The 12,262-nt window shown below is 42.2% G+C and overlaps 1 protein-coding gene across 1 annotated transcript in view; it reads right to left on the reverse strand.

Annotated features, from left to right (window-relative positions):
• PTPRJ (protein tyrosine phosphatase receptor type J) overlaps positions 1-12,262 on the reverse strand; it is a 136,656-nt gene that overhangs the window by 44,682 nt on the left and 79,712 nt on the right. The window contains exons 2-4 of the mRNA XM_090032529.1: positions 9,782-9,800; positions 6,761-6,880; positions 4,033-4,209 (exon numbers count right to left, since the gene is read on the reverse strand). Of these exons, the coding sequence (XP_089888655.1) occupies positions 4,033-4,209; positions 6,761-6,880; positions 9,782-9,800 (316 nt within the window). The remainder of the gene's footprint in view (positions 1-4,032; positions 4,210-6,760; positions 6,881-9,781; positions 9,801-12,262) is intronic.

The raw sequence follows: 12,262 nt of genomic DNA on the forward strand, positions 1-12,262 counted from the left end.
AAGCCATTCAGTAACACATATATTGTTATTATAATAGATATGCAAAATATTGGAGTTCACTTCTTAGGGGCTCACACTGAATATCAGCAATCAATTCACATCCCAAAACTAATTATCAGCCAGAAACTTAGAAGAGAGCACCCAGTTTACAATGGCAATAAATTACATTCTCACACTAAGTTATATGGGGTTTTTAGTAGGTTTTTGTCTCCTAAAGGAACTGGTGGCAAAGTAGCTTGCTCCATTTTCAGAGCTACCACACACTAAAGAGACCACATGGGATGTTAGTGAAAAGCAGCTAGTGCAGTCTAAATTCAGTGCTTGGCAAGAGAAGCTTTATGTCCTCTATACAGACAAGCCCAAAGCAATTAAGGACATAGGCACCAACTTTGGTTTTTTCTGGTGGGTGCTTTTTTTTTTCTTGGTGTGTTTCCATACCGAGCCCCATGCATGACCAGAATAGGCAGTGCATTACTCCAACCTAGCTTGCACAATGTGGCTCATGGGTGCTGAGTACCCACTAATTTTTTTTTCAGTGGGTGCTTGAGCCCTGGAGCACCCACGGATTTGGCACCTATGACTAAGGCCGAAATCCACATCTACCAATACTTTACCAAAGCCTTCATGACGTTGCTAAGGCCTCAGCCTAAGTTTTCTCATGATTCACATGCAGACACTCTGCTCTATCAGGCTGCATAGGATTCCCAGGTCCTAACAAAGAATTAATTCACTTTCAGGAAAACTGCTTAGGTGACTCAGAGAAACTAACCACTCTGAAAGCCAAATTTCCTGACACTGCAAGCAATCCAAATCTAACACTTTGGAAGTAGTACTTATATCAGCCTAGACAATCAGATCCTTCCCTCCCTCCCTCTGCGTCTTTCTTTATATTCATATATGTACAAGTAATCTGTCATGTTCCTCCAATGTAACACCTCCTACACTCTGTTCTAAGCCCTAAAAGATGTGAAACGACACATATAACATTCAGCCATACAGATCAAGAAATGCAGAATCTAATTTGATTTCTTTCTAAATAATTGTTACACTGTAGAAATGACTAAACTTGTATGGTGCAAGACGGGAAGAGAATACTGGAATATTTAAGGAAGAGTACTGGACCGTCTAAGGATCTAACCTGGGCAAAACTTTAAAAAAAATGAAGATTTAGCTAAAAATGGAAAATGTTAACCAATAATCTAGTAACAGTCCTCAACAAGGAAGCAATGAAATAAATCTTTCATACATTAGTAACTTTTACTGGAAAAATGGGTATAACAAAAAACAAAACAAAGTAAGACAGTTGAAGGCTGTTTGCCAAATGGCATGGGGAAATCAGAAAATAATCCTCCATCCAAGCCCTGGAAACTTAATTTCTTTGGCTCTGAGGCAAGAGAAGGTAAAATAAGTTACTCAAAAGCCTGATAGATTTCACTCGCTTTCTTGGAAAGATGTTGCAGGTATGAAAAATCATTTTACACTGGTATACCCGGGTAACAAATTTTTGGGCCACATACATGGAGGCCAGCAGGAATCTTGGTCTTTCCCCTGTTAGTTATGACAATATCTGAGCACTGTTTTTTTAAATCAATTTTTTTAAAGTAAATATCGCAGATCAAGTAGTGACAAGCACTTGAATTTAAGTGTCACATCTCAGGTATGTGAAAGTTCAGCAAATTAGGAAGCAGAGGTGAATTGACAAGACTTCAATGAATTCACAGCTAGATGAGACTCAGTGACTTGCTCGAATTGTTGCTTGCGAGTGCTCCTGAATCGCAAATTTCAGTATCTAGGCTGATGAGCATCCAGCTCATACCATTTGAAATTTCATTTTCAGGGAGGCTCCTATCCTGCTTCACAGAATCAGCACTGACATCTTCTTTCTCTTTTTCGTATTGCTATATGTAACCTGGATGCTAGAAACTGGAGTAAATTCTGTTTAAGAAAAACATAGTAGTAGTTTATTTTTAGGACTAAAGGGATACATGCATGACAATGGTACTTTCCTACTAGGATATTATATATTTGAGATTCAGCTGTGAGAAAGAGAAAGTGGGACCTCTTTGGGATCAGTCTCAGAGGACAGTTTCTGTCACTTTTACAGAACCACTATGATTTTAACTGTTGCTGGTAGAGATGAGAAAGTAAATAACTGACAAGGGCACCTCTCTGAATGTTACTTACTACCCATCTAAATAGGTTGATGAATGAATAAATTTCCTTAGAGGATAGAATTATTGTTTTTTGTATAATGCAATCCACACAAACGTAGCTATACAGAACTTCAAGGAGCTCTACCTGTGTAGAAAGAGCTCTTCAGAGCTAGAATTCTCTCTAGGACAGTCGCTAGTAGGGGTGACTGGGCATGATCCCCGAGTGCTATCATAAAAGGGACACCAGAATGGACTTAAAGTGAGTGCTGTCCTACTGTGCCACCAAATCCATGGCTGTCCCTTGCTGGTGGTGACTGAAAATCAGCAGCACTTGGGGCTCTGGACCAGCTGTGCTGGTAGGGAAACTGGGGGCTCGCATCACTAGTCCCGTCATCAGCCTCTGTCCCCTTGTCAATCTCATGCTGCTCTGGAGATGCCACTGCTGTGGGGAAAGGTAGTGTCATGACATGACCAACATCCAGGGGGTTAACACAGACCCCCTACTGGAGCTGCTGCCTTTGTAGCAAGGCTGTGGGAGGATAAGCCATAGCATGCCTACAGCAGGGGGCCGTACCCAATGGCTAATACCCAGCAGCCGCCCGCTGGGCTGGTACCTCACCCAGCAGCAACTGCCCAGGGCACAAACCTTATCAGCTACGCTTCTGAATCCATGTATGGCTTCATTACTGATTATACCTGATTAAAGGTTCAAATCTTCAATCCTTCAACAGTTAGAGAGTGAAATTTGCTGGCTAACAGATTAAATGATGGAAGTAGTCAGCTGCTGCACATTTTTTGTTTAAGCAAAACATGAAGTCATAGCAGGACCATAGCGATTGCACCCAAAGTAGGTGAAAACCACTGTATAACATTGCTTCTTGAGAAACTTTGAGAGAGAGGCTTTTCAAGTTTCCCACCAATGTTTTGGTTCATGTATCATGCTCCTACTTGTGTTGAAGAACCTGGGACTCAAAACCCGCAATATGGCAAAAAGATACTAAATTAAATACTTAGAATATAGAAATTACTGCATATTTAGAAGAAAAAATAACCATCCTAAGAAGGTTGCCTAACCCTGTGCTGTACAGGGAAACTATACAAGAAAGAACGGCAAGGTAGAGGCATAACTGCCCAGGACTGCACCCCTGGCAATGCCTCCTGCAACCCTCCCTTGTACCTTCTTCGCAAGGTTCTGGTTCAGGAGGCTCTGGCAGCAGGGTGGCAAACAGGAGCACCAATGATGAAGTAAGTTCACCAATGATGAGCTAAGATGTAACCTTATTTTTTCAAGCACCCAACCCCATTGCGCAGTGCCCAGGGCTTGTGCTCACTTACCGATCCATCCTTTTGCTATTGGGCAAAGGGTCCACACTAATACAGGCAGTGGCTAAAAAAGCCCACAGAAAAGCTCAAGGAGAGGGAGTAATTTGATCTGACACCCAGATGATATAGTTGTTGCATTGGCACTGTATTTCTTCCCCATGATGTGGCCCTGACTTTTCCTTCCTGCACAGCTCAGAAATACAAAATTCAATTGCTTAGACTTCCAGGCATGAAGAGGGAAACAAGTTACTCAGAGGCCTAGTTGCTTGCACTTTCTTTCTTGGAAAGATATAGCAGGTACAAAAGGACTATGTCATACTGCAGTTATAGGGAACTGTTTTTGGTCCACAGGCATGGAGGCTAGGAAGGAGTCTTGGCTGGCTGTTATCCTGCTACCCAAGAAAAGATCCATGCTACTATCATTTAAAATAAATAGTCTAGGTTAAGTAGTGACAAGCACTTACGTTTTATATACATGGAAGTTTAATGAATTAGAAAGTGAACCAACAGAGTTCCACAGAAAACAAATTCAAAACTGTGTCAGTCTGTGACTTACTTGGATCGCTGCTATTATTGGGTAGAGTTGAATCTGAACTGGCAGTACTTGTCACATTGGCTGTTGAATTTTCTTTTCCAGAGGGGCTCCCATTCTGCTTCCCAGAATCAGTGCTATTGTTTGGCTCTGGGAAGCGTGCAATATCTGCAACCTGGGTACTGGAAACTGAAGTAGGTTCTGTTTAAGATATACCAAGTAATCATTTATTTTTAGGACTGAAAGAATGCACACAAAAATAGTATTTTGAGCTAGGTGTTTTGTGTATGTCAGATTCAGTTGTGGGAAAGAGCAAACAGCAGCTATCTGGGACCAGACAAAGAGGACAGTTTTTGTCACCCCTATACAAGCGGGCATTTGTGAGCTGCAAGTCTTTGCTTCCTCACCAACTCCATGAGTTTTATTTTACACTGATTTCAGTTGAAGGTGATTGTGAACAGCAGGGGTGTCCAACCTTTTTGAATGTGGGGCCGGATCATGAACTTTTTAATCACCCAGTGGACTGACGAGCCATATTCAAAAGGCCTCACAGGAGGCAGTATCACTTCACCCCCCCCACCCCAAACGAAAGTACAGTGTTTACTTTTGTTTTCCATCACAGCAACTTGGGCCTCAGAAAACAGCTTGGAGGGCCTCATGTTGGACAAGCCTGGTGAACAGCAACAAGATAACTGACAATGGCTGGTTTGGGACCTGTGTGATACGAGTTGTTGGCCTAATCATCTCTATACAGACAACTTTATCACCAGATTAAATCTTGAAATGTTTTGACTGGTGCCTCAGAGAGGCCAGTAACTAAACAGCCACAGAAAATGAACTGCTTCATACCCTACCAAGTGGTAGCCTGCGTAAGTTAAGGCAGAAACTTAAAACTAACCAGGGGGAATGCTGTACTTCAGTTGAATGAAGCACAGGCAAAGGACTTCAGTGTCCAGATATAAATTCACCACCTCTTCATGAACATATATTCATTTAACACCAATGGGCAATATCACTGGACCAGATTCAAGCTGAAGGTTCAGATCTTCAGTACTTCAGAGGTGGATGAGCAGGGCACCAGGCCCAGCTGCTGACACAGATGAAGTACCATAATGGCAACTCCTGGAGCACTTCTTGCCAGCACCCACAGGGCCACAGCAGTGGTCCACTCTTGGGAAACTGGTGCACTACCAGCTGTTACAATCCTTGTGGGAGAACGAAAGTGCCTGACATTTCACAACATGCACTACTGTGCTCTCTGGTGCCCAGCACCCCCTATTGCTTAAAGCGCAAAAATTCCTAGCTATATTTCTGCATACTACCCATACCAGAAATCTGATAGGGAGTGTGTGATAGGAACTGCATATTCAGGAAGCAATGCCCACTAGTGAACTATAAAAAGAAAATACAGGACTATATCATAGCAGTAACTCACAATAGTAAGTTTTGGGTTCTTTGGAATTTTTCCACACCTCAAGGTTAGCCAAACTTATTAAAACAAAACTGTATTATCTACGGGGATTTCTCAGTTTTACAAATACATAATGCAAATCCAGAAACTCCAGTAATGCAAAGCCTCTGAAAGAATTTTCACAGTACTTCCTATAGCCAGCTTTCTTAGAATAAGTAAGCTATTCCAAACCTGGCTGCGTATGGTGAAGATGACCCTCGCATGAGCATTAGGAAGGAAGGAGCAGTTCAGGATTAACAAGATGGACATCAGCCATCCTTAGTAATACAATGAGAAACAGGAAAGGAGGAGCAAAAGGTAGAGTACTGGGATGGGCTACTACTTTCTGATGGAGAACTATACCCTCAGATTCCCAATGCTGACTGTGTCATTAAATAAGAGGCACAGGACAAGATGTCCTTGGTTATTATTTTCATAAAATATTTATTTTACTTATACCTAGAGGCAGCCAGGGTTTCACAGACCTTAATCAATTCCTCAGCCACAACTGGTCCTTTTCAAGTTATGGGAACCACTGCTTCCTGACCCAACTCCCTGGCTTCCATTTCATTGTAGGATTTGGACAAAGGGACCGAGGAGCAGCAGTACGGACCTCCCAACACTCAGTTTTTCCCTGCACTATTGAGGGTGTTCCATAAGGTTGATACAAACAAAGGACTCTTGTTCTCGCTGTAAGCTGGCTATTGCAAGTGAGGGGAAAGCACCTTTCTAAAGGCAGGCAAGGAAAGGCCTCCAGCCATCACCATCTGAATATGTGGCACAGTACAACGCATATGTCAGGTGCCCTGCTCATAACTATTTCAAATATAACAGTTACTGTAACTCCAAACTCTTATAGCTGTAGCTCATCTCTTTGCAGTTATTCATGTTACAAACAAGGAGGTAAAAAGGAATGCAACTGAGTGGTGAATAGCCTAAAACTTGGTAAGCTGTGTTCATTACATGAATTCGAGGTCACACTGTAAAGTCATTCTTAAATTGTGCTCCCAGTCAGCTAAGCAAGTATAAATCCCACCCCCCTTCCCTCCTCCCCACACACACGGCTTTGGCTTAGCATGGTTTTTTACTCCTTCAGAATCAAGCTGAATCCTTATCTGCTTTCCTTTCTGTTTGTTTTCTGGTGGTGTTGACAGCACTTAACATAACAGAGTTCTAAAAACAAAAGATACTATGAAAACTCCCCTCCTGGTCCAACCACAATTTCCTTACTTCTGGCTATGTTTTTGCAGAGCACTGTTTGAAACTTGAAGAGACCAGGGGCTGAGTATTTGTTGAACTTACTGCTCGTAGATAAACTTGGGAATGACGTTCCATCCCCATGAGTTACACTGCTTTCTGTCGATTCGTTACGATTTAGGTTTGGTGGTGCTGTTGTAGTTACTGAGCTCCAGTTTGAACCATCTAAATGGAATGGAAAAAATAAAATCATAGATAAATAAGTATCTTTACATAATTCTTCCCATTTACAATTTTGCATGTAGTTGCTTTGGTCATGACTATTTAGATTTCTTTCAGACTTTAATAACAAGAACATGTTGAATGACACTTGATCAAATAACTTCTGTTTTTTACCATTGTGAATTTTGTCAAGGCACTTTTCCTTTGGATTGATCAGAAGCAAATTGGGCAAAGCTGTGCTTTGGGTGGTGCTGCAATTTTAGTATCTCACAGCAACCCAGGCTGGTACCCCAGTCATACCCCCCTCCCCTCTACCCCCCGTTATACTATTGGAATTGATTGCCTATTAATATAGCATACTATTTGCAAAAGCTAGCATGGGTGCTCCTCACACTTTTGATCAACGCTATGAGCTTTAGCTCTTTACTTATAAAGAAAGTTAAAGAGCAAACATTTGTAGCTATGCACCTATGGACCTTTCCCCTGTACCATTAAGGGATTGACATTAGGATGTCTGGCATTCTGAGGTGCTGTGAGATTGTTTTAAGGGTTCTGCAAAATACTGATACTATTAGGTGTGTAAACCCCTATGCATGATTCACAACATAAACCCAGAGATTTCAAATAGGAAAGCATAGTGTCAAAAACATTCTGACCTGTTGTGGTCTCTCTGAGATCTTTGCAACAGAAGACATGCTCTCTGTTGCTTTTTTGTAGGCAAAAACAGAGTGAAAGCTAAGAGCTGGCACTCTGCAAGGGGTGCTCTGAGTCTAAGGTTAAGAACTATTGCACTAGAGCTAAAGCAGTAAATCCCCCTTCCAGCATAAACACAGCTACACTGGTATAATGGTTCTTAGTAGGGGTGCACCAATAGAGATTTTTGGGTTCTATATCAATAGCCGATATTTAAAGAGGCATATCAGCCAATGTGAATCTCATTTCCGATACAGCTACCTCTCACTGATTAGTCCGCTGTGGTGGAAGGGGATAGGGGAGGGAAGGGGCATGGGGGGCAGAGAAACCCATACCCCCTATGCTAAGGAAGGGGGCAGAGGCAGGTGCTGCCCAGGCAGGGCAAGGCGAGGGGGGGCACCAAAACGATGGCTCATCGGGGGCTCCCACCACTGCTTGCACCCCAGGAAGGCATGGGGGGGCGTGTGCCCTGGATCTGTGCAGGGCGGGGTGGGCTGCAGCCAGGGCTATGCAGGGCTCTTGACTGGGTCTGGGTTTGGAGCGGGTGCCAGTGGCACTGGTAAGATGCTGCATCAACCCCCACAGGGTGAAAGCAGGAGGCGACTTCCCCCAAACAAGCCACAGCTCCGCCCCCCCTACACTGGGGCAACACCTGCCACTGTCCCATCCCTCACCACTGATCTGCCCCACCATACCTCTTCCCTCCCTTCTCCCCTTCCCTTCTACCACACCAGACTTACCAGCTGGAAGCAGCTCTCCATGCTGCCAGCTGTACTCCTCACTGCCTGGGTGCTGCACTGCAACTGCACACAGCACGGGCATTTATCAACCAAATTATCAACCCCATCAGGGCCGACAGCTGATACAGCCAGTTTTCTTTATATCAGTACCAATCCAATATCAGACTGATGTATTGGTACACCTCTAGTTCTTACACTAGAACAGCTTATTCCTGTATGAGAAAAGGAATAAGCTGTGCTAATACAAGAAATATTTATACTGACATAACCTGAAATGTGGATAAATAAGTACATCCAGATAACTGTTAAATGAAAATCATGCTGTCACTGAAAAAAAGTGACATTGGTACACAACTGTATGTACAGCAAGCTTAAGAAAAGCCGTCAAACATGCAAATGACATATTTGGGGGAAAGGAGGAAAGGCTGACAAAATTACTCCCTATCATTTCCCACCATGAAAATCAAGAGCTGGGCATTCAAATTTTTCCAGACTGATCATGAGAACATGCTTTCTGAGCCTTTCTCTGTCAGATTCTCATTTATGTCACCTTTCTGGCATGTACACCAGACATATGGCCAGATGTGTGTCAAGAAGCCTTAATATTAAAAACAGGAGTTCATCACTACAAATTTTAATTAAAATTTGCTTTAGTCTGCTACTTGTTCTTTATTTAGGGTTACTATTTAAGGGAAATTTGCTACAAAACTTGACAAAATACTACAAAACACTATTTATTAGACTACATGGATTTTTGGCAATATATCAATATTGCAAGCATAAATATTCCTATGTTCAGGTAGAAAATCCTTGCTTTACATTGGTTTCACTTTGCCTTTTAAATATAAATCACAGTCCAGCAAATTACTTTTAGCATATGATTTGGTATCACTGGCTTTTTAATGGAACTAATCCCAGGCTTAAAAACAGACTCAAAGCCACAATTAAATTTTAAATGCATGCTTAAGTACTTTGTTGGACTAAAGGCTATGGCTAGTGAACAAGTGGGTTTTAATAACATTTCTGTGAGTACTTGTAATAGGAGGTTTAAAATGACTGATATACAGTGGTCCCACATTGTACACATATTTTACTTACGCGAATTCAACTATATGCGGAGCACGGCTCCATGGCAGCGGGAGATTTTAGAGGCAGAGGCAGCCTCCTGCTGCCGCGGAGCTGTGCTTGCAGCTGCGCGGCTGGTGGCAGCAGCACAGCATGGGGATGGCTGCGTGAGAGCCCAGCAAACTCAAGGCCCCACTCCCCCCATGAGACCCTGCCCTCCCTCCCATACAGTCATTGTAATTTTCACTATGAGCGATTTCAGCCTTATGAGCTGACCCCGGAACCTAACCCCCGTGTAAGATGCGAGACAACTGTAAATTCAGTTTGCTCTGTTATTTAGGAGTCACAGAAAAAGAAAACATAAATACAAAACAAAATTATAAAAAAGCAACAGAATAGTACTTACAGACATCTGAACTTTTGATCTGTGAAATGAAAATTTAAAAAAAGGTTAGTGTTGTAAGCACCAATCAGAAATAAAACAGTTTAAAATGAATAGCTGCTAAGAGGGCCTCATAGTTCTCAAAACCTTTGGATCTGAAAAATCTACAGACTTACAAAATAGTGACATGAGTACTGGCTTCATTCCAGGAGTGAGGGATAGCACAAAGCAAGTTATTAAAAATAACTATTCAAAAGTTTTTATACTGCAGTCACAATATTTAATAATTCTAAGAAACAAGATTGTTCAACTGATGTGGGGTTTAAATCTGCAAATAACAAGTTGTAAACAAAGCATATCATACCTCGGTCAAAACATTAGAAAAATGTACCTTAAAGAATCATCTTTCTTTGAAAGGCACCAGACTAGATCTTTTCTATCTATGATTTAAAGAAAGGGTGGAAGCCTCTGACCAACAGTACGGGCAGCCTTCTGTGTGCAATATGTGGCAGATCAGGGAGGGGGGCACATATCACAACAATAGATGATGAGGCAAACCACAGAGCAAGAAATAAAAAGCAGAGCAGAGGACTGGACAAGGGAAGGAAATTCAGAAGTGGCACTTGGAGAGCCTAAATTGTGACACACCTGCCAAAAATGTTGGGTCCTCAGAGAGTTAAAGGATTCCCCTTTCCTTCTTGTATTGTATACAAGGGGGAAGACTAGAGGCGTGCAAAGTGGGTCCTATTCGATTTAGATTCAGCCTGAATCAGGAACAGCGATTCAATTTTTTGATTCAGATCGCTGTCCCTGATTCAATTTGGCCAAATCCAAATCTGAAGATTCGATGCTAATTCAGAGAATCAGCGATTCGGACACAGACACTTAAAAAAGCTTTTTCTACATACCTTGAGGTACCAGCGCAGCTCATGATTGCTGCAGTGGTGGGGTAGATGGAGCATCCCACAGGAGTGCAGGGAGGTCCCCCACATGCTCGGTGGCAATCATGCTCAGTGGCAATCGGGTCTGCCAGGGAGCGCACTGGTGGGGTGCCCTGTCCCCCCCCCCCAATCTTGGTGATTGGTCGCAGGGGGGCCCTGGCCCTCAGACCCAGGAGGCACCAGTCTGCTTTCTGGTCTACTTCCAGGTCTGCTACCAAGTGCTTTGGGGAGCCCCTGCGATTCTGTGGGACACTCCATGTGCCCCAGCATCACAGCATTCCTGAATTGCCTGCTACTAGAGGCATGTAGAAAAAATATTTAAAGCTGTTTCTACGTTTGAATCTCCCCAAATCAATTTGGAGTGTTTCAATTCAATTCAGAGAGATTAAAGGGTTCTCCGATTCAATCCAGATACAGAGATTCAGCCACCGAATTGGGCTAAATCTCCACCAAATCAAATCAGGGACCAAAGCTTCGCACAGCCTTAGGGAAGACCAATTCCACTTACCAAGCAACAAAGGGATCTTAGAAGTTTAAGAACAATCCTATTCCACTCCAAGTCCTTCAAAAACCACTAATATGTTTATTTTTATAATGCACCATTATCATGGCTTTAATGCTACATCAAAAAAACTGAAGAAGATGCCTTAAACTTTTGTATTGATTTTTCAGAGACTCAAGCAAGGTGAAATAAGATCATACTTACATGCAGAAGTCCCTTTAAGGGCCCAAGAGGTGGTATACAATATTACACTTAAATCTCACTGAAGCATACCTCACATATTTGTTGATCCAAAGCTCACTGAGTTCAACACTAAAATTTTAAACAATTTTTTATATCCCATTATCAGATTTTTTTCCAACCTTATATTTAGCATTCAACCAATGTCAGGGTTTGTAAAACATTATCGCAGGGACTGTAACTAGCATACTGGCATTGCCACATTGTTCTGATAGCAAGGGGAAATCCAAGGATGTGTTTTTAATATTACATGACTTCCTGCTTCCCTGATTTTTTTTAAATAAACTGCTTTAGATCCTGCAGCCATTTAAAAACTCTAGCTCAAATTATTCCTCTACCTACCAGAAGGTAGCAGCAAACAATACAAGTTGGAAAACACACTGCAAAATGGTAAAATAAAAAGGAACACTAGATGGAGTTCTTAGGGCGAATACAAGCAGAAAGTATATTTGTGGGACCCTCATAACCAACTGAAACAGACCTGCTCCGCTTCCCCCATTACATAACAGAAACTTACTTTAACAATTCTATGTAGGAATTAAAAAAGAAACTAATTGCCTGCTATAACTAGGAAGCTCTCACACAAAAAAAGGCACAAGTATGGGTGGATACCAAAAATAAGCTTTAAAAAAGGCAGAAGTCTACAGAAAGCTATAAACAGCATTTAATGAGAATCTGCCCCAACTTTTAGAGCCCCAGAACTCAGAAATTTGGGCAAGGACTTGGCAAGCTGATTTAGCTGGTAATGTATACATCAGCAATTGAGTTTAGAAGAATTTCTTAGGCATGGGAATGCTTCTTCCCGAGCACCTCTGCCCCTGG

This window comes from Crocodylus siamensis, chromosome 2, assembly GCF_052110815.1.
Source record: "Crocodylus siamensis isolate JL-2025a chromosome 2, ASM5211081v1, whole genome shotgun sequence".
In the NCBI taxonomy this organism is placed as follows: domain Eukaryota; kingdom Metazoa; phylum Chordata; order Crocodylia; family Crocodylidae; genus Crocodylus; species Crocodylus siamensis.